The following is a 23,090-nucleotide window of genomic DNA, read 5'->3' as shown; positions in this document are numbered from 1 at the left end:
CAAGCATTGGGACTGAACCGACAGCCTGTTCCCACCTGTGTAATCACAGCGAGCATTGGGCCTGAACCGACAGCCTGTTCCCACCTGTGTAATCACAGCGAGCATTGGGCCTGAACCGACAGCCTGTTCCCACCTGTGTAATCACGACAAGCATTGGCCTGAACCGACAGCCTGTTCCCACCTGTGTAATCACGACAAGCATTGGCCTGAACCGACAGCCTGTTCCCACCTGTGTAATCACGACAAGCATTGGCCTGAACCGACAGCCTGTTCCCACCTGTGTAATCACCGCGAGCATTGGGACTGAACCGACAGCCTGTTCCCACCTGTGTAATCACAGCGAGCATTGGGCCTGAACCGACAGCCTGTTCCCACCTGTGTAATCACAGCGAGCATTGGGCCTGAACCGACAGCCTGTTCCCACCTGTGTAATCACGACAAGCATTGGGCCTGAACCGACAGCCTGTTCCCACCTGTGTAATCACGACAAGCATTGGCCTGAACCGACAGCCTGTTCCCACCTGTGTAATCACGACATGCATTGGCCTGAACCGACAGCCTGTTCCCACCTGTGTAATCACAGCAAGCATTGGGCCTGAACCGACAGCCTGTTCCCACCTGTGTAATCACAGCGAGCATTGGGCCTGAACCGACAGCCTGTTCCCACCTGTGTAATCACGACAGGCATTGGCCTGAACCGACAGCCTGTTCCCACCTGTGTAATCACGACAAGCATTGGGCCTGAACCGACAGCCTGTTCCCACCTGTGTAATCACGACAAGCATTGGGCCTGAACCGACAGCCTGTTCCCACCTGTGTAATCACAGCGAGCATTGGGACTGAACCGACAGCCTGTTCCCACCTGTGTAATCACGACAAGCATTGGCCTGAACCGACAGCCTGTTCCCAACTGTGTAATCACGACAAGCATTGGGCCTGAACGGACAGCCTGTTCCCACCTGTGGAATCACAGCGAGCATTGGGACTGAACCGACAGCCTGTTCCCACCTGTGTAATCACAGCGAGCATTGGGCCTGAACCGACAGCCTGTTCCCACCTGTGTAATCACGACAAGCATTGGCCTGAACCGACAGCCTGTTCCCACCTGTGTAATCACGACAAGCATTGGCCTGAACCGACAGCCTGTTCCCACCTGTGTAATCACGACAAGCATTGTGCCTGAACCGACAGCCTGTTCCCACCTGTGTAATCACGACAAGCATTGGGACTGAACCGACAGCCTGTTCCCACCTGTGTAATCACAGCGAGCATTGGGCCTGAACCGACAGCCTGTTCCCACCTGTGTAATCACGACAAGCATTGGGCCTGAACCGACAGCCTGTTCCCACCTGTGTAATCACAGCGAGCATTGGGACTGAACCGACAGCCTGTTCCCACCTGTGTAATCACAGCGAGCATTGGGCCTGAACCGACAGCCTGTTCCCACCTGTGTAATCACAGCGAGCATTGGGCCTGAACCGACAGCCTGTTCCCACCTGTGTAATCACGACAAGCATTGGGCCTGAACCGACAGCCTGTTCCCACCTGTGTAATCACGACAAGCTTTGTGACTGAACAGACAGCCTGTTCCCACCTGTGGAATCACGACAAGCATTGGGCCTGAACCGACAGCCTGTTCCCACCTGTGTAATCACAGCGAGCATTGGGACTGAACCGACAGCCTGTTCCCACCTGTGTAATCACAGCGAGCATTGGGACTGAACAGACAGCCTGTTCCCACCTGTGTAATCACGACAAGCATTGGGCCTGAACCGACAGCCTGTTCTCACCTGTGTAATCACGACAAGCATTGGGACTGAACAGACAGCCTGTTCCCACCTGTGTAATCACGACAAGCATTGGGACTGAACCGACAGCCTGTTCCCACCTGTGTAATCACAGCGAGCATTGGGCCTGAACCGACAGCCTGTTCCCACCTGTGTAATCACAGAGAGCATTGGGACTGAACAGGCAGCCTGTTCCCACCTGTGTAATCACGGCGAACATTGAGCCTGAACCGACAGCCTGTTCCCACCTGTGTAATCACAGCGAGCATTGGGCCTGAACCGACAGCCTGTTCCCACCTGTGTAATCACAGCGAGCATTGGGACTGAACCGACAGCCTGTTCCCACCTGTGTAATCACGGCGAACATTGAGCCTGAACCGACAGCCTGTTCCCACCTGTGTAATCACGGCGAGCATTGGGCCTGAACCGACAGCCTGTTCCCACCTGTGGAATCACGACAAGCATTGGGACGGAACCGACAGCCTGTTCCCACCTGTGTGATCACAGCGAGCATAGAGCCTGAACCGACAGCCTGTTCCCACCTGTGTAATCACGGGGAGCATTGGGCCTGAACCGACAGCCTGTTCCCACCTGTGTAATCACAGCGAGCATTGGGACTGAACCGACAGCCTGTTCCCACCGGTGTAATCACAGCGAGCATTGGGCCTGAACCGACAGCCTGTTCCCACCTGTGTAATCACGACAAGCATTGGGACGGAACCGACAGCCTGTTCCCACCTGTGTAATCACTGCGAGCATTGGGCCTGAACCGACAGCCTGTTCCCACCTGTGTAATCACGACAAGCATTGGGACTGAACCGACAGCCTGTTCCCACCTGTGTAATCACGACAAGCATTGGGCCTGAACCGACAGCCTGTTCCCACCTGTGTAATCACGACAAGCATTGGGCCTGAACCGACAGCCTGTTCCCACCTGTGTAATCACAGCGAGCATTGGGCCTGAACCGACAGCCTGTTCCCACCTGTGTAATCACAGCGAGCATTGGGACTGAACCGACAGCCTGTTCCCACCTGTGTGATCACAGCGAGCATTGAGCCTGAACCGACAGCCTGTTCCCACCTGTGTAATCACAGCGAGCATTGGGCCTGAACCGACAGCCTGTTCCCACCTGTGTAATCACAGCGAGCATTGGGACTGAACCGACAGCCTGTTCCCACCTGTGTAATCACAGCGAGCATTGGGCCTGAACCGACAGCCTGTTCCCACCTGTGTAATCACGACAAGCATTGGCCTGAACAGACAGCCTGTTCCCACCTGTGTAATCACAGCGAGCATTGGGACTGAACCGACAGCCTGTTCCCAACTGTGTAATCACGACAAGCATTGGGCCTGAACCGACAGCCTGTTCCCACCTGTGTAATCACGACAAGCATTGGGACGGAACCGACAGCCTGTTCCCACCTGTGTAATCACGGCGAGCATTGGGCCTGAACCGACAGCCTGTTCCCAACTGTGTAATCACGACAAGCATTGGGACTGAACCGACAGCCTGTTCAAAACTGTGTAATCACGACAAGCATTGGGACGGAACCGACAGCCTGTTCCCACCTGTGTAATCACGACAAGCATTGGGACTGAACCGACAGCCTGTTCCCACCTGTGTAATCACAGCGAGCATTGTGACTGAACCGACAGCCTGTTCCCACCTGTGTAATCACGACAAGCATTGGCCTGAACCTACAGCCTGTTCCCACCTGTGTAATCACAGCGAGCATTGGGACTGAACCGACAGCCTGTTCCCACCTGTGTAATCACGGCGAGCATTGGGCCTGAACCGACAGCCTGTTCCCACCTGTGTAATCACAGCGAGCATTGGGCCTGAACCGACAGCCTGTTCCCACCTGTGTAATCACGACAAGCATTGGGCCTGAACCGACAGCCTGTTCCCACCTGTGTAATCACAGCGAGCATTGGGCCTGAACCGACAGCCTGTTCCCACCTGTGTAATCACAGCGAGCATTGGGCCTGAACCGACAGCCTGTTCCCACCTGTGTAATCACGACAAGCATTGGGCCTGAACCGACAGCCTGTTCCCACCTGTGTAATCACAGCAAGCATTGGGCCTGAACCGACAGCCTGTTCCCACCTGTGTAATCACAGCAAGCATTGGGCCTGAACCGACAGCCTGTTCCCACCTGTGTAATCACAGCGAGCATTGGGCCTGAACCGACAGCCTGTTCCCACCTGTGTAATCACGACAGGCATTGGCCTGAACAGACAGCCTGTTCCCACCTGTGTAATCACCACAAGCATTGGGCCTGAACCGACAGCCTGTTCCCACCTGTGTAATCACAGCGAGCATTGGGACTGAACCGACAGCCTGTTCCCACCTGTGTAATCACAGCGAGCATTGGGCCTGAACCGACAGCCTGTTCCCACCTGTGTAATCACAGCGAGCATTGGGACTGAACCGACAGCCTGTTCCCACCTGTGTAATCACGACAAGCATTGGGCCTGAACCGACAGCCTGTTCCCACCTGTGTAATCACAGCGAGCATTGGGCCTGAACCGACAGCCTGTTCCCACCTGTGTAATCACAGCAAGCATTGGGCCTGAACCGACAGCCTGTTCCCACCTGTGTAATCACAGCGAGCATTGGGCCTGAACCGACAGCCTGTTCCCACCTGTGTAATCACGACAGGCATTGGCCTGAACCTACAGCCTGTTCCCACCTGTATAATCACGACAAGCATTGGGCCTGAACCGACAGCCTGTTCCCACCTGTGTAATCACGACAAGCATTGGGCCTGAACCGACAGCCTGTTCCCACCTGTGTAATCACAGCGAGCATTGGGACTGAACCGACAGCCTGTTCCCACCTGTGTTATCACGACAAGCATTGGCCTGAACCGACAGCCTGTTCCCAACTGTGTAATCACGACAAGCATTGGGACGGAACCGACAGCCTGTTCCCACCTGTGTAATCACAGCGAGCATTGGGCCTGAACCGACAGCCTGTTCCCACCTGTGTAATCACAGCGAGCATTGGGCCTGAACCGACAGCCTGTTCCCACCTGTGTAATCACAGCGAGCATTGGGACTGAACCGACAGCCTGTTCCCACCTGTGTAATCACAGCGAGCATTGGGCCTGAACCGACAGCCTGTTCCCACCTGTGTAATCACGACAAGCATTGGCCTGAACAGACAGCCTGTTCCCACCTGTGTAATCACAGCGAGCATTGGGACTGAACCGACAGCCTGTTCCCAACTGTGTAATCACGACAAGCATTGGGCCTGAACCGACAGCCTGTTCCCACCTGTGTAATCACGACAAGCATTGGGACGGAACCGACAGCCTGTTCCCACCTGTGTAATCACGGCGAGCATTGGGCCTGAACCGACAGCCTGTTCCCAACTGTGTAATCACGACAAGCATTGGGACTGAACCGACAGCCTGTTCAAAACTGTGTAATCACGACAAGCATTGGGACGGAACCGACAGCCTGTTCCCACCTGTGTAATCACGACAAGCATTGGGACTGAACCGACAGCCTGTTCCCACCTGTGTAATCACAGCGAGCATTGTGACTGAACCGACAGCCTGTTCCCACCTGTGTAATCACGACAAGCATTGGCCTGAACCTACAGCCTGTTCCCACCTGTGTAATCACAGCGAGCATTGGGACTGAACCGACAGCCTGTTCCCACCTGTGTAATCACGGCGAGCATTGGGCCTGAACCGACAGCCTGTTCCCACCTGTGTAATCACAGCGAGCATTGGGCCTGAACCGACAGCCTGTTCCCACCTGTGTAATCACGACAAGCATTGGGCCTGAACCGACAGCCTGTTCCCACCTGTGTAATCACAGCGAGCATTGGGCCTGAACCGACAGCCTGTTCCCACCTGTGTAATCACAGCGAGCATTGGGCCTGAACCGACAGCCTGTTCCCACCTGTGTAATCACGACAAGCATTGGGACTGAACCGACAGCCTGTTCCCACCTGTGTAATCACAGCGAGCATTGGGCCTGAACCGACAGCCTGTTCCCACCTGTGTAATCACAGCGAGCATTGGGCCTGAACCGACAGCCTGTTCCCACCTGTGTAATCACGACAAGCATTGGCCTGAACCGACAGCCTGTTCCCACCTGTGTAATCACCGCGAGCATTGGGACTGAACCGACAGCCTGTTCCCACCTGTGTAATCACAGCGAGCATTGGGCCTGAACCGACAGCCTGTTCCCACCTGTGTAATCACAGCGAGCATTGGGCCTGAACCGACAGCCTGTTCCCACCTGTGTAATCACGACAAGCATTGGGCCTGAACCGACAGCCTGTTCCCACCTGTGTAATCACGACAAGCATTGGCCTGAACCGACAGCCTGTTCCCACCTGTGTAATCACGACATGCATTGGCCTGAACCGACAGCCTGTTCCCACCTGTGTAATCACAGCAAGCATTGGGCCTGAACCGACAGCCTGTTCCCACCTGTGTAATCACAGCGAGCATTGGGCCTGAACCGACAGCCTGTTCCCACCTGTGTAATCACGACAGGCATTGGCCTGAACCGACAGCCTGTTCCCACCTGTGTAATCACGACAAGCATTGGGCCTGAACCGACAGCCTGTTCCCACCTGTGTAATCACGACAAGCATTGGGCCTGAACCGACAGCCTGTTCCCACCTGTGTAATCACAGCGAGCATTGGGACTGAACCGACAGCCTGTTCCCACCTGTGTAATCACGACAAGCATTGGCCTGAACCGACAGCCTGTTCCCAACTGTGTAATCACGACAAGCATTGGGCCTGAACGGACAGCCTGTTCCCACCTGTGGAATCACAGCGAGCATTGGGACTGAACCGACAGCCTGTTCCCACCTGTGTAATCACAGCGAGCATTGGGCCTGAACCGACAGCCTGTTCCCACCTGTGTAATCACGACAAGCATTGGCCTGAACCGACAGCCTGTTCCCACCTGTGTAATCACGACAAGCATTGGCCTGAACCGACAGCCTGTTCCCACCTGTGTAATCACGACAAGCATTGTGCCTGAACCGACAGCCTGTTCCCACCTGTGTAATCACGACAAGCATTGGGACTGAACCGACAGCCTGTTCCCACCTGTGTAATCACAGCGAGCATTGGGCCTGAACCGACAGCCTGTTCCCACCTGTGTAATCACGACAAGCATTGGGCCTGAACCGACAGCCTGTTCCCACCTGTGTAATCACAGCGAGCATTGGGACTGAACCGACAGCCTGTTCCCACCTGTGTAATCACAGCGAGCATTGGGCCTGAACCGACAGCCTGTTCCCACCTGTGTAATCACAGCGAGCATTGGGCCTGAACCGACAGCCTGTTCCCACCTGTGTAATCACGACAAGCATTGGGCCTGAACCGACAGCCTGTTCCCACCTGTGTAATCACGACAAGCTTTGTGACTGAACAGACAGCCTGTTCCCACCTGTGGAATCACGACAAGCATTGGGCCTGAACCGACAGCCTGTTCCCACCTGTGTAATCACAGCGAGCATTGGGACTGAACCGACAGCCTGTTCCCACCTGTGTAATCACAGCGAGCATTGGGACTGAACAGACAGCCTGTTCCCACCTGTGTAATCACGACAAGCATTGGGCCTGAACCGACAGCCTGTTCTCACCTGTGTAATCACGACAAGCATTGGGACTGAACAGACAGCCTGTTCCCACCTGTGTAATCACGACAAGCATTGGGACTGAACCGACAGCCTGTTCCCACCTGTGTAATCACAGCGAGCATTGGGCCTGAACCGACAGCCTGTTCCCACCTGTGTAATCACAGAGAGCATTGGGACTGAACAGGCAGCCTGTTCCCACCTGTGTAATCACGGCGAACATTGAGCCTGAACCGACAGCCTGTTCCCACCTGTGGAATCACGACAAGCATTGGGACGGAACCGACAGCCTGTTCCCACCTGTGTGATCACAGCGAGCATAGAGCCTGAACCGACAGCCTGTTCCCACCTGTGTCATCAAGGGGAGCATTGGGCCTGAACCGACAGCCTGTTCCCACCTGTGTAATCACAGCGAGCATTGGGACTGAACCGACAGCCTGTTCCCACCGGTGTAATCACAGCGAGCATTGGGCCTGAACCGACAGCCTGTTCCCACCTGTGTAATCACGACAAGCATTGGGACGGAACCGACAGCCTGTTCCCACCTGTGTAATCACTGCGAGCATTGGGCCTGAACCGACAGCCTGTTCCCACCTGTGTAATCACGACAAGCATTGGGACTGAACCGACAGCCTGTTCCCACCTGTGTAATCACGACAAGCATTGGGCCTGAACCGACAGCCTGTTCCCACCTGTGTAATCACGACAAGCATTGGGCCTGAACCGACAGCCTGTTCCCACCTGTGTAATCACAGCGAGCATTGGGCCTGAACCGACAGCCTGTTCCCACCTGTGTAATCACAGCGAGCATTGGGACTGAACCGACAGCCTGTTCCCACCTGTGTGATCACAGCGAGCATTGAGCCTGAACCGACAGCCTGTTCCCACCTGTGTAATCACAGCGAGCATTGGGCCTGAACCGACAGCCTGTTCCCACCTGTGTAATCACAGCGAGCATTGGGACTGAACCGACAGCCTGTTCCCACCTGTGTAATCACAGCGAGCATTGGGCCTGAACCGACAGCCTGTTCCCACCTGTGTAATCACGACAAGCATTGGCCTGAACAGACAGCCTGTTCCCACCTGTGTAATCACAGCGAGCATTGGGACTGAACCGACAGCCTGTTCCCAACTGTGTAATCACGACAAGCATTGGGCCTGAACCGACAGCCTGTTCCCACCTGTGTAATCACGACAAGCATTGGGACGGAACCGACAGCCTGTTCCCACCTGTGTAATCACGGCGAGCATTGGGCCTGAACCGACAGCCTGTTCCCAACTGTGTAATCACGACAAGCATTGGGACTGAACCGACAGCCTGTTCAAAACTGTGTAATCACGACAAGCATTGGGACGGAACCGACAGCCTGTTCCCACCTGTGTAATCACGACAAGCATTGGGACTGAACCGACAGCCTGTTCCCACCTGTGTAATCACAGCGAGCATTGTGACTGAACCGACAGCCTGTTCCCACCTGTGTAATCACGACAAGCATTGGCCTGAACCTACAGCCTGTTCCCACCTGTGTAATCACAGCGAGCATTGGGACTGAACCGACAGCCTGTTCCCACCTGTGTAATCACGGCGAGCATTGGGCCTGAACCGACAGCCTGTTCCCACCTGTGTAATCACAGCGAGCATTGGGCCTGAACCGACAGCCTGTTCCCACCTGTGTAATCACGACAAGCATTGGGCCTGAACCGACAGCCTGTTCCCACCTGTGTAATCACAGCGAGCATTGGGCCTGAACCGACAGCCTGTTCCCACCTGTGTAATCACAGCGAGCATTGGGCCTGAACCGACAGCCTGTTCCCACCTGTGTAATCACGACAAGCATTGGGCCTGAACCGACAGCCTGTTCCCACCTGTGTAATCACAGCAAGCATTGGGCCTGAACCGACAGCCTGTTCCCACCTGTGTAATCACAGCAAGCATTGGGCCTGAACCGACAGCCTGTTCCCACCTGTGTAATCACAGCGAGCATTGGGCCTGAACCGACAGCCTGTTCCCACCTGTGTAATCACGACAGGCATTGGCCTGAACAGACAGCCTGTTCCCACCTGTGTAATCACCACAAGCATTGGGCCTGAACCGACAGCCTGTTCCCACCTGTGTAATCACAGCGAGCATTGGGACTGAACCGACAGCCTGTTCCCACCTGTGTAATCACAGCGAGCATTGGGCCTGAACCGACAGCCTGTTCCCACCTGTGTAATCACAGCGAGCATTGGGACTGAACCGACAGCCTGTTCCCACCTGTGTAATCACGACAAGCATTGGGCCTGAACCGACAGCCTGTTCCCACCTGTGTAATCACAGCGAGCATTGGGCCTGAACCGACAGCCTGTTCCCACCTGTGTAATCACAGCAAGCATTGGGCCTGAACCGACAGCCTGTTCCCACCTGTGTAATCACAGCGAGCATTGGGCCTGAACCGACAGCCTGTTCCCACCTGTGTAATCACGACAGGCATTGGCCTGAACCTACAGCCTGTTCCCACCTGTATAATCACGACAAGCATTGGGCCTGAACCGACAGCCTGTTCCCACCTGTGTAATCACGACAAGCATTGGGCCTGAACCGACAGCCTGTTCCCACCTGTGTAATCACAGCGAGCATTGGGACTGAACCGACAGCCTGTTCCCACCTGTGTTATCACGACAAGCATTGGCCTGAACCGACAGCCTGTTCCCAACTGTGTAATCACGACAAGCATTGGGACGGAACCGACAGCCTGTTCCCACCTGTGTAATCACAGCGAGCATTGGGCCTGAACCGACAGCCTGTTCCCACCTGTGTAATCACAGCGAGCATTGGGCCTGAACCGACAGCCTGTTCCCACCTGTGTAATCACAGCGAGCATTGGGACTGAACCGACAGCCTGTTCCCACCTGTGTAATCACAGCGAGCATTGGGCCTGAACCGACAGCCTGTTCCCACCTGTGTAATCACGACAAGCATTGGCCTGAACAGACAGCCTGTTCCCACCTGTGTAATCACAGCGAGCATTGGGACTGAACCGACAGCCTGTTCCCAACTGTGTAATCACGACAAGCATTGGGCCTGAACCGACAGCCTGTTCCCACCTGTGTAATCACGACAAGCATTGGGACGGAACCGACAGCCTGTTCCCACCTGTGTAATCACGGCGAGCATTGGGCCTGAACCGACAGCCTGTTCCCAACTGTGTAATCACGACAAGCATTGGGACTGAACCGACAGCCTGTTCAAAACTGTGTAATCACGACAAGCATTGGGACGGAACCGACAGCCTGTTCCCACCTGTGTAATCACGACAAGCATTGGGACTGAACCGACAGCCTGTTCCCACCTGTGTAATCACAGCGAGCATTGTGACTGAACCGACAGCCTGTTCCCACCTGTGTAATCACGACAAGCATTGGCCTGAACCTACAGCCTGTTCCCACCTGTGTAATCACAGCGAGCATTGGGACTGAACCGACAGCCTGTTCCCACCTGTGTAATCACGGCGAGCATTGGGCCTGAACCGACAGCCTGTTCCCACCTGTGTAATCACAGCGAGCATTGGGCCTGAACCGACAGCCTGTTCCCACCTGTGTAATCACGACAAGCATTGGGCCTGAACCGACAGCCTGTTCCCACCTGTGTAATCACAGCGAGCATTGGGCCTGAACCGACAGCCTGTTCCCACCTGTGTAATCACAGCGAGCATTGGGCCTGAACCGACAGCCTGTTCCCACCTGTGTAATCACGACAAGCATTGGGCCTGAACCGACAGCCTGTTCCCACCTGTGTAATCACAGCAAGCATTGGGCCTGAACCGACAGCCTGTTCCCACCTGTGTAATCACAGCAAGCATTGGGCCTGAACCGACAGCCTGTTCCCACCTGTGTAATCACAGCGAGCATTGGGCCTGAACCGACAGCCTGTTCCCACCTGTGTAATCACGACAGGCATTGGCCTGAACCGACAGCCTGTTCCCACCTGTGTAATCACCACAAGCATTGGGCCTGAACCGACAGCCTGTTCCCACCTGTGTAATCACAGCGAGCATTGGGACTGAACCGACAGCCTGTTCCCACCTGTGTAATCACAGCGAGCATTGGGCCTGAACCGACAGCCTGTTCCCACCTGTGTAATCACAGCGAGCATTGGGACTGAACCGACAGCCTGTTCCCACCTGTGTAATCACGACAAGCATTGGGCCTGAACCGACAGCCTGTTCCCACCTGTGTAATCACAGCGAGCATTGGGCCTGAACCGACAGCCTGTTCCCACCTGTGTAATCACAGCAAGCATTGGGCCTGAACCGACAGCCTGTTCCCACCTGTGTAATCACAGCGAGCATTGGGCCTGAACCGACAGCCTGTTCCCACCTGTGTAATCACGACAGGCATTGGCCTGAACCTACAGCCTGTTCCCACCTGTGTAATCACGACAAGCATTGGGCCTGAACCGACAGCCTGTTCCCACCTGTGTAATCACGACAAGCATTGGGCCTGAACCGACAGCCTGTTCCCACCTGTGTAATCACAGCGAGCATTGGGACTGAACCGACAGCCTGTTCCCACCTGTGTTATCACGACAAGCATTGGCCTGAACCGACAGCCTGTTCCCAACTGTGTAATCACGACAAGCATTGGGACGGAACCGACAGCCTGTTCCCACCTGTGTAATCACAGTGAGCATTGGGACTGAACCGACAGCCTGTTCCCACCTGTGTAATCACAGCGAGCATTGGGCCTGAACCGACAGCCTGTTCCCACCTGTGTAATCACGACAAGCATTGGCCTGAACCGACAGCCTGTTCCCACCTGTGTAATCACGACAAGCATTGGCCTGAACCGACAGCCTGTTCCCACCTGTGTAATCACGACAAGCATTGGCCTGAACCGACAGCCTGTTCCCACCTGTGTAATCACGACAAGCATTGGGCCTGAACCGACAGCCTGTTCCTACCTGTGTAATCACAGCGAGCATTGGGACTGAACCGACAGCCTGTTCCCACCTGTGTAATCACAGCGAGCATTGGGCCTGAACCGACAGCCTGTTCCCACCTGTGTAATCACAGCGAGCATTGGGCCTGAACCGACAGCCTGTTCCCACCTGTGTAATCACGACAAGCATTGGGCCTGAACCGACAGCCTGTTCCCACCTGTGTAATCACGACAAGCATTGGCCTGAACCGACAGCCTGTTCCCACCTGTGTAATCACGACATGCATTGGCCTGAACCGACAGCCTGTTCCCACCTGTGTAATCACAGCAAGCATTGGGCCTGAACCGACAGCCTGTTCCCACCTGTGTAATCACAGCGAGCATTGGGCCTGAACCGACAGCCTGTTCCCACCTGTGTAATCACGACAGGCATTGGCCTGAACCGACAGCCTGTTCCCACCTGTGTAATCACGACAAGCATTGGGCCTGAACCGACAGCCTGTTCCCACCTGTGTAATCACGACAAGCATTGGGCCTGAACGGACAGCCTGTTCCCACCTGTGGAATCACAGCGAGCATTGGGACTGAACCGACAGCCTGTTCCCACCTGTGTAATCACAGCGAGCATTGGGCCTGAACCGACAGCCTGTTCCCACCTGTGTAATCACGACAAGCATTGGCCTGAACCGACAGCCTGTTCCCACCTGTGTAATCACGACAAGCATTGGCCTGAACCGACAGCCTGTTCCCACCTGTGTAATCACGACAAGCATTGTGCCTGAACCGACAGCCTGTTCCCACCTGTGTAATCACGACAAGCATTGGGACTGAACCGACAGCCTGTTCCCACCTGTGTAATCACAGCGAGCATTGGGCCTGAACCGACAGCCTGTTCCCACCTGTGTAATCACGACAAGCATTGGGCCTGAACCGACAGCCTGTTCCCACCTGTGTAATCACAGCGAGCATTGGGACTGAACCGACAGCCTGTTCCCACCTGTGTAATCACAGCGAGCATTGGGCCTGAACCGACAGCCTGTTCCCACCTGTGTAATCACAGCGAGCATTGGGCCTGAACCGACAGCCTGTTCCCACCTGTGTAATCACGACAAGCATTGGGCCTGAACCGACAGCCTGTTCCCACCTGTGTAATCACGACAAGCTTTGTGACTGAACAGACAGCCTGTTCCCACCTGTGGAATCACGACAAGCATTGGGCCTGAACCGACAGCCTGTTCCCACCTGTGTAATCACAGCGAGCATTGGGACTGAACCGACAGCCTGTTCCCACCTGTGTAATCACAGCGAGCATTGGGACTGAACAGACAGCCTGTTCCCACCTGTGTAATCACGACAAGCATTGGGCCTGAACCGACAGCCTGTTCTCACCTGTGTAATCACGACAAGCATTGGGACTGAACAGACAGCCTGTTCCCACCTGTGTAATCACAGCGAGCATTGGGCCTGAACCGACAGCCTGTTCCCACCTGTGTAATCACGACAAGCATTGGGACTGAACCGACAGCCTGTTCCCACCTGTGTAATCACAGCGAGCATTGGGCCTGAACCGACAGCCTGTTCCCACCTGTGTAATCACAGAGAGCATTGGGACTGAACAGGCAGCCTGTTCCCACCTGTGTAATCACGGCGAACATTGAGCCTGAACCGACAGCCTGTTCCCACCTGTGTAATCACAGCGAGCATTGGGCCTGAACCGACAGCCTGTTCCCACCTGTGTAATCACAGTGAGCATTGGGACTGAACCGACAGCCTGTTCCCACCTGTGTAATCACGGCGAACATTGAGCCTGAACCGACAGCCTGTTCCCACCTGTGTAATCACAGCGAGCATTGTGACTGAACCGACAGCCTGTTCCCACCTGTGTAATCACGACAAGCATTGGCCTGAACCTACAGCCTGTTCCCACCTGTGTAATCACAGCGAGCATTGGGACTGAACCGACAGCCTGTTCCCACCTGTGTAATCACGGCGAGCATTGGGCCTGAACCGACAGCCTGTTCCCACCTGTGTAATCACAGCGAGCATTGGGCCTGAACCGACAGCCTGTTCCCACCTGTGTAATCACGACAAGCATTGGGCCTGAACCGACAGCCTGTTCCCACCTGTGTAATCACAGCGAGCATTGGGCCTGAACCGACAGCCTGTTCCCACCTGTGTAATCACAGCGAGCATTGGGCCTGAACCGACAGCCTGTTCCCACCTGTGTAATCACGACAAGCATTGGGCCTGAACCGACAGCCTGTTCCCACCTGTGTAATCACAGCAAGCATTGGGCCTGAACCGACAGCCTGTTCCCACCTGTGTAATCACAGCAAGCATTGGGCCTGAACCGACAGCCTGTTCCCACCTGTGTAATCACAGCGAGCATTGGGCCTGAACCGACAGCCTGTTCCCACCTGTGTAATCACGACAGGCATTGGCCTGAACCGACAGCCTGTTCCCACCTGTGTAATCACCACAAGCATTGGGCCTGAACCGACAGCCTGTTCCCACCTGTGTAATCACAGCGAGCATTGGGACTGAACCGACAGCCTGTTCCCACCTGTGTAATCACAGCGAGCATTGGGCCTGAACCGACAGCCTGTTCCCACCTGTGTAATCACAGCGAGCATTGGGACTGAACCGACAGCCTGTGCCCACCTGTGTAATCACGACAAGCATTGGGCCTGAACCGACAGCCTGTTCCCACCTGTGTAATCACAGCGAGCATTGGGCCTGAACCGACAGCCTGTTCCCACCTGTGTAATCACAGCAAGCATTGGGCCTGAACCGACAGCCTGTTCCCACCTGTGTAATCACAGCGAGCATTGGGCCTGAACCGACAGCCTGTTCCCACCTGTGTAATCACGACAGGCATTGGCCTGAACCTACAGCCTGTTCCCACCTGTGTAATCACGACAAGCATTGGGCCTGAACCGACAGCCTGTTCCCACCTGTGTAATCACGACAAGCATTGGGCCTGAACCGACAGCCTGTTCCCACCTGTGTAATCACAGCGAGCATTGGGACTGAACCGACAGCCTGTTCCCACCTGTGTTATCACGACAAGCATTGGCCTGAACCGACAGCCTGTTCCCAACTGTGTAATCACGACAAGCATTGGGACGGAACCGACAGCCTGTTCCCACCTGTGTAATCACAGTGAGCATTGGGACTGAACCGACAGCCTGTTCCCACCTGTGTAATCACAGCGAGCATTGGGCCTGAACCGACAGCCTGTTCCCACCTGTGTAATCACGACAAGCATTGGCCTGAACCGACAGCCTGTTCCCACCTGTGTAATCACGACAAGCATTGGCCTGAACCGACAGCCTGTTCCCACCTGTGTAATCACGACAAGCATTGGCCTGAACCGACAGCCTGTTCCCACCTGTGTAATCACGACAAGCATTGGGCCTGAACCGACAGCCTGTTCCTACCTGTGTAATCACAGCGAGCATTGGGACTGAACCGACAGCCTGTTCCCACCTGTGTAATCACAGCGAGCATTGGGCCTGAACCGACAGCCTGTTCCCACCTGTGTAATCACAGCGAGCATTGGGCCTGAACCGACAGCCTGTTCCCACCTGTGTAATCACGACAAGCATTGGGCCTGAACCGACAGCCTGTTCCCACCTGTGTAATCACGACAAGCATTGGCCTGAACCGACAGCCTGTTCCCACCTGTGTAATCACGACATGCATTGGCCTGAACCGACAGCCTGTTCCCACCTGTGTAATCACAGCAAGCATTGGGCCTGAACCGACAGCCTGTTCCCACCTGTGTAATCACAGCGAGCATTGGGCCTGAACCGACAGCCTGTTCCCACCTGTGTAATCACGACAGGCATTGGCCTGAACCGACAGCCTGTTCCCACCTGTGTAATCACGACAAGCATTGGGCCTGAACCGACAGCCTGTTCCCACCTGTGTAATCACGACAAGCATTGGGCCTGAACCGACAGCCTGTTCCCACCTGTGTAATCACAGCGAGCATTGGGACTGAACCGACAGCCTGTTCCCACCTGTGTAATCACGACAAGCATTGGCCTGAACCGACAGCCTGTTCCCAACTGTGTAATCACGACAAGCATTGGGCCTGAACGGACAGCCTGTTCCCACCTGTGGAATCACAGCGAGCATTGGGCCTGAACCGACAGCCTGTTCCCACCTGTGTAATCACGACAAGCATTGGCCTGAACCGACAGCCTGTTCCCACCTGTGTAATCACGACAAGCATTGGCCTGAACCGACAGCCTGTTCCCACCTGTGTAATCACGACAAGCATTGTGCCTGAACCGACAGCCTGTTCCCACCTGTGTAATCACGACAAGCATTGGGACTGAACTGACAGCCTGTTCCCACCTGTGTAATCACAGCGAGCATTGGGCCTGAACCGACAGCCTGTTCCCACCTGTGTAATCACGACAAGCATTGGGACTGAACCGACAGCCTGTTCCCACCTGTGTAATCACGACAAGCATTGGCCTGAACCGACAGCCTGTTCCCACCTGTGTAATCACGACAAGCATTGGGCCTGAACCGACAGCCTGTTCCCACCTGTGTAATCACAGCGAGCATTGGGCCTGAACAGACAGCCTGTTCCCACCTGTGTAATCACAGCGAGCATTGGGACTGAACCGACAGCCTGTTCCCACCTGTGTAATCACAGCGAGCATTGGGCCTGAGCCGACAGCCTGTTCCCACCTGTGTAATCACAGCGAGCATTGGGACTGAACCGACAGCCTGGTCCCACCTGTGTAATCACAGAGAGCATTGGCCTGAACCGACAGCCTGTTCCCACCTGTGTAATCACGACAGGCATTGGCCTGAACCGACAGCCTGTTCCCACCTGTGTAATCACGACAAGCATTGGGACTGAACTGACAGCCTGTTCCCACCTGTGTAATCACAGCGAGCATTGGGACTGAACCGACAGCCTGTTCTCACCTGTGTAATCACAGCGAGCATTGGGCCTGAACCGACAGCCTGTTCCCACCTGTGTAATCACAGCGAGCATTGGGCCTGAACCGACAGCCTGTTCCCACCTGTGTAATCACAGCGAGCATTGGGCCTGAACCGACAGCCTGTTCCCACCTCTGTAATCACGACAAGCATTGGGACTGAACTGACAGCCTGTTCCCACCTGTGTAATCACAGCGAGCATTGGGCCTGAACCGACAGCCTGTTCCCACCTGTGTAATCACAGCGAGCATTGGGCCTGAACCGACAGCCTGTTCCCACCTGTGTAATCACGACAAGCATTGGGACTGAACCGACAGCCTGTTCCCACCTGTGTAATCACAGCGAGCATTGGGACTGAACCGACAGCCTGTTCCCACCTGTGTAATCACAGCGAGCATTGGGCCTGAACCGACAGCCTGTTCCCACCTGTGTAATCACGACAAGCATTGGGACTGAACCGACAGCCTGTTCCCACCTGTGTAATCACAGCGAGCATTGGGCCTGAACCGACAGCCTGTTCCCACCTCTGTAATCACGACAAGCATTGGGCCTGAACCGACAGCCTGTTCCCACCTGCGTAATCACGACAAGCATTGGCCTGAACCGACAGCCTGTTCCCACCTGTGTAATCACGACAAGCATTGGCCTGAACCGACAGCCTGTTCCCACCTGTGTAATCACGACAAGCATTGGGCCTGAACCGACAGCCTGTTCCCACCTGTGTAATCACGACAAGCATTGTGACTGAACAGACAGCCTGTTCCCACCTGTGTAATCACGACAAGCATTGGGACTGAACAGACAGCCTGTTCCCACCTGTGTAATCACGACAAGCATTGGACCTGAACCGACAGCCTGTTCCCACCTGTGTAATCACAGCGAGCATTGGGCCTGCACCAACAGCCTGTTCCCACCTGTGTAATCACGACAAGCATTGTGACTGAACAGACAGCCTGTTCCCACCTGTGTAATCACGGCGAACATTGAGCCTGAACCGACAGCCTGTTCCCACCTGTGTAATCACGGCGAGCATTGGGCCTGAACCGACAGCCTGTTCCCACCTGTGTAATCACAGCGAGCATTGCGACTGAACCGACAGCCTGTTCCCACCTGTGTAATCACGACAAGCATTGGGCCTGAACCGACAGCCTGTTCCCACCTCTGTAATCACGACAAGCATTGGGCCTGAACCGACAGCCTGTTCCCACCTGTGTAATCACGGCGTCGAGTCCACTCTGCCCCCAGGCGTAATCGGCAGGGTTCGAGTGCAGCATCCCGCTCCTTGTGAAGGAAGAGAGATCGGGAACGTTTCACAATCACAGGAGTCAATAATAACCAGAACTCTCAAATTCCTGTCCATTCGCCCTCACACCCACACTCCCAGGATAGGTACAGCACGGGGCTAGATACAGAATAAAGCTCCCTTTACACTGTCCCCCATCAAGCACTCCCAGGACAGGTACAGCACGGGGTTAGATACAGAGTAAAGCTCCCTCTACACTGTCCCCATCAAAGACACCCAGGACAGGTACAGCACGGGGTTAGATACAGAGTAAAGCTCCCTCTACACGGTCCCCATCAAACACTCCCAGGACAGGTACAGCACGGGGTTAGATACAGATTAAAGCACCCTCTACACTGTCCCCATCAAACTCTCCTAGGACAGGTACAGCACGGGGTTAGATACAGAGTAAAGCTCCCTCTACACTGTCCCCAACAAACCCTCCCAGGACAGGTGCAGCACGGGGTTAGATACAGAGTAAAGTTCCCTTGACACTGACCCATCAAACACTCCCAGGACAGGTACATCACAGGGATAGATACAGAGTAAAGCTCCCCCTACACTGTCCCCATCAAACACTCCCAGGACAGGTACAGCACAGGGATAGATACAGAGTAAAGCTCCCTCCACACTGTCCCCATCAAACACTCCCAGGACAGGTACAGTGCGGGGTTAGATACAGAGTAAAGCTCCCTCAACACTGTCCCCATCATACACTCCCAGGACAGGTACAGCACGGGGTTAGATACAGTGTAAAGCTCCCTCTACACTGTCCCCATCAAACACTCCCAGGACAGGTACAGTGCGGGGTTAGATACAGTGTAAAGCTCCCTCTACACTGTCCCCATCAAACACTCCCAGGATAGGTACAGCATGGGGTTAGATACAGAATAAAGCTCCCTTTACACTGTCCCCCATCAAACACTCCCAGGACAGGTACAGCACGGGGTTAGATACAGAGTAAAGCTCCCTCTACACTGTCCCCATCAAACACTCCCAGGACAGGTACAGCACAGGGTTAGATACAGAGTAAAGCTCCCTCGACACTGTCCCCATCAAACGCTCCCAGGACAGGTACAGCACGGGGTTAGATACAGAGTAAAGCTCCCTCTACACTGTCCCCATCAAACACTCCCAGGACAGGTACAGCACGGGGTTAGATACAGTGTAAAGCTCCCCCTACACTGTCCCCATCAAACACTCCCAGGATTGGTACAGCACGGGGTTAGATACAGAGTAAAGCTCTCTCTACACTGTCCCCATCAAACACTCCCAGGACATGTACAGCACGGGGTTAGATACAGAGTAAAGCTCCCTCTACACTGTCCCCATCAAACACTCCCAGGACAGGTACAGCACGGGGTTAGATACAGAGTAAAGCTCCCTCTACACTGTCCCCATCAAACACTCCCAGGACAGGTACAGCACGGGGTTAGATACAGAGTAAAGCTCCCTCTACACTGTCCACATCAAACACTCCCAGGACAGGTACAGCACAGGGTTAGATACAGAGTAAAGCTCCCTCTGCACTGCCCCCATCAAACACTCCCAGAACAGGTACAGCACGGGGTTAGATAGAGTAAAGCTCCCTCTACACTGTCCCCATCAAACACTCCCAGGACAGGTACAGTGCGGGTTGGATACAGAGTAAAGCTCCCTCTACACTGTCCCCATCAAACACTCCCAGGACAGGTACAGCACGGGGTTAGATACAGAGTAAAGCTCCCGCTACACTGTCCCCATCAAACACTCCCAGGACAGGTACAGCACGGGGTTAGATACAGAGTAAAGCTCCCGCTACACTGTCCCCATCAAACACTCCCAGGACAGGTACAGCACGGGGTTAGTCACAGAGTAAAGCTGCCTCTACACTGTTCCCATCAAACACTCCCAGGACAGGTACAGCACGGGGTTAGATACAGAGTAAAGCTCCCGCTACACTGTCCCCATCAAACACTCCCAGGACAGGTACAGCACGGGGTTAGAGACAGAGTAAAGCTCCCTCTGCACTGTCTCCATCAAACACTCCCAGGACAGGTACAGCACGGGGTTAGATACAGAGTAAAGCTCCCGCTACACTGTCCCCATCAAACACTCCCAGGACAGGTACAGCACGGGGTTAGAGGCAGAGTAAAGCTCCCTCTGCACTGTCTCCATCAAACACTCCCAGGACAGGTACAGCACGGGGTTAGATACAGAGTAAAGCGCCCTCTACACTGTCCCCATCAAACACTCCCAGGACAGGTACAGCACGGGGTTAGATACAGAGTAAAGCTCCCTCTGCACTGTCTCCATCAAACACTCCCAGGACAGGTACAGCACGGGGTTAGATACAGAGTAAAGCTCCCTCTACACTGTCCCCATCAAACACTCCCAGGACAGGTACAGCACGGGGTTAGATACAGAGTAAAGCTCTCTCTACACTGTCCCCATCAAACACTCCCAGGACAGGTACAGCACGGGGTTAGATACAGAGTAAAGCTCCCGCTACACTGTCCCCATCAAACACTCCCAGGACAGGTACAGCACGGGGTTAGAGACAGAGTAAAGCTCCCTCTGCACTGTCTCCATCAAACACTCCCAGGACAGGTACAGCACGGGGTTAGATACAGAGTAAAGCGCCCTCTACACTGTCCCCATCAAACACTCCCAGGACGGGTACAGCACGGGGTTAGATACAGAGTAAAGCTCCCTCTACACTGTCCCCATCAAACACTCCCAGGACAGGTACAGCACGGGGTTAGATACAGAGTAAAGCTCCCTCTGCACTGTCTCCATCAAACACTCCCAGGACAGGTACAGCACGGGGTTAGATACAGAGTAAAGCTCCCTCTACACTGTCCCCATCAAACACTCCCAGGACAGGTACAGCACGGGGTTAGATACAGAGTAAAGCTCCCTCTACACTGTCCCCATCAAACACTCCCAGGACAGGTACAGCACGGGTTAGATACAGAGTAAAGCTCTCTCTACACTGTCCCCATCAAACACTCCCAGGACAGGTACAGCACGGGGTTAGATACAGAGTAAAGCTCCCTCTACACTGTCCCCATCAAACACTCCCAGGACAGGTACAGTGCGGGTTGGATACCGCGTATGTTACTCACCAGGAGAAGGTCTGTGGTTGGCCTGTGATTCCAGCATTGAAAAGTCCAGCAAACAGCTGCTGGATTATTCTGTAAATACACAAAAGGCAAGAATGATCGCGAGTCAGTCACGCAGAGAACACCCGGGATCTCATTGGGAGATCAGGGGACACCTGGGATGCACCTGGAGTTTTAATAATAATAATCTTTATTAATGTCACAAGTAGGTTTACATTACACTGCAATGAAGTTACTGTGAAGATCCCCTAGTCCCCACACTCCGGCGCCTGTTCGGGTACACAGAGGGAGAATTCAGAATGTCCAATTCACCCAACAGCACGTCTTTCGGGACTTGTGGGAGGAAACCGGAGCACCCGGAGGAAACCCACGCAGACGCGGGGAGAACGTGCAGACTCCGCACAGTGACCCAGGCCGGGAATCGAACCCAGGACCCTGGCGCGGTGAAGACACAGTGCTAACCACGGTGCTACCGTGTCGCCCAATTGATTTGTTCGTTCATGGGATGTGCTCATCGCTGGCTGGGCCAGCATTTATTGCCCTTCCCTAATGGCCCCGACCAAGTGCACCAAAAGAACAAAGAAAAGTACAGCACAGGAACAGGCCCTTCGGCCCTCCAAGCCTGTGCCACCCATGCTGCCTGACTAAACTACAATCTTCTCCACTTCCGGGACCCCAACCTTCCTGTCGCTTGCCAGTTTAACTTGGCACTGTGCTCTCGTGTCCACGTGTCGGTCTTTGGTCTGCTACCGCCTTCCAGTGAAGCTCAACACAAGTTGGAACAACAGCACCTTCCGGTCAGGCACCTTACAGCCCTCAGGATCCAACATTGAGTTGAACAACGCCAGACCGTGATCCTTCACCCCCGCCTTCACGCCTTTTTAAAAAATGAAACCATTTTGTTTGTCCCAGCGCCCTCCAGTCCCGCCGCCCCGACTCAATCACTGCGCCACTTATCACTTCGTCTTTCCTTCTGCTTTCTCCGAGCGTCGAACTTTGTTCTCCCAGTAACACATCCTGCTATCTCACCTTTACCCCACTATCGGCACCTTCGTGGGCCCTTCACATTGCCCTTAATGTTTCCGCGGCCTGCGCCCTCCTCAGCTTTGTTGCAATCTCTCCGATCTCCCACCCACCTCTGCTCCATCCCCTCTGATATCAGCTGCGAACCACCGTCCCTCCCTCCCTTCAGCTGTGAGGAAGAGCCAGGCGGACTCGAAACGTTAACTCTGTTCCTCTCTCCACAGATGCTGCCAGACCGGCTGCGTTTTTCCAGCATTTTCCGGGTTCGATTCCCGGCTCGGGTCACTGTCTGTGCGGAGTCTGCACGTCCTCCCCGTGTCTGCGTGGGTTTCCTCCGGGTGCTCCGGTTTCCTCCCACAAGTCCCGAAAGACGTGCTTGTTAGGTGGACTG

At 54.7% G+C, this 23,090-nt stretch overlaps 1 protein-coding gene across 1 annotated transcript in view; it reads right to left on the bottom strand.

Moving 5' to 3' along the window:
* The window catches only part of rnf115a (ring finger protein 115a), a 56,951-nt gene that overhangs the window by 10,700 nt on the left and 23,161 nt on the right, over positions 1-23,090 (bottom strand). The window contains exons 5-6 of the mRNA XM_072490672.1: positions 21,680-21,748; positions 18,499-18,571 (exon numbers count right to left, since the gene is read on the bottom strand). Of these exons, the coding sequence (XP_072346773.1) occupies positions 18,499-18,571; positions 21,680-21,748 (142 nt within the window). The remainder of the gene's footprint in view (positions 1-18,498; positions 18,572-21,679; positions 21,749-23,090) is intronic.

Source organism: Scyliorhinus torazame, chromosome 26 (assembly GCF_047496885.1).
Source record: "Scyliorhinus torazame isolate Kashiwa2021f chromosome 26, sScyTor2.1, whole genome shotgun sequence".
Lineage (NCBI taxonomy): Eukaryota > Metazoa > Chordata > Chondrichthyes > Carcharhiniformes > Scyliorhinidae > Scyliorhinus > Scyliorhinus torazame.
Note: the sequence above shows the minus strand (reverse complement) of the source record. Positions and strands in the feature narration are given on the sequence as shown.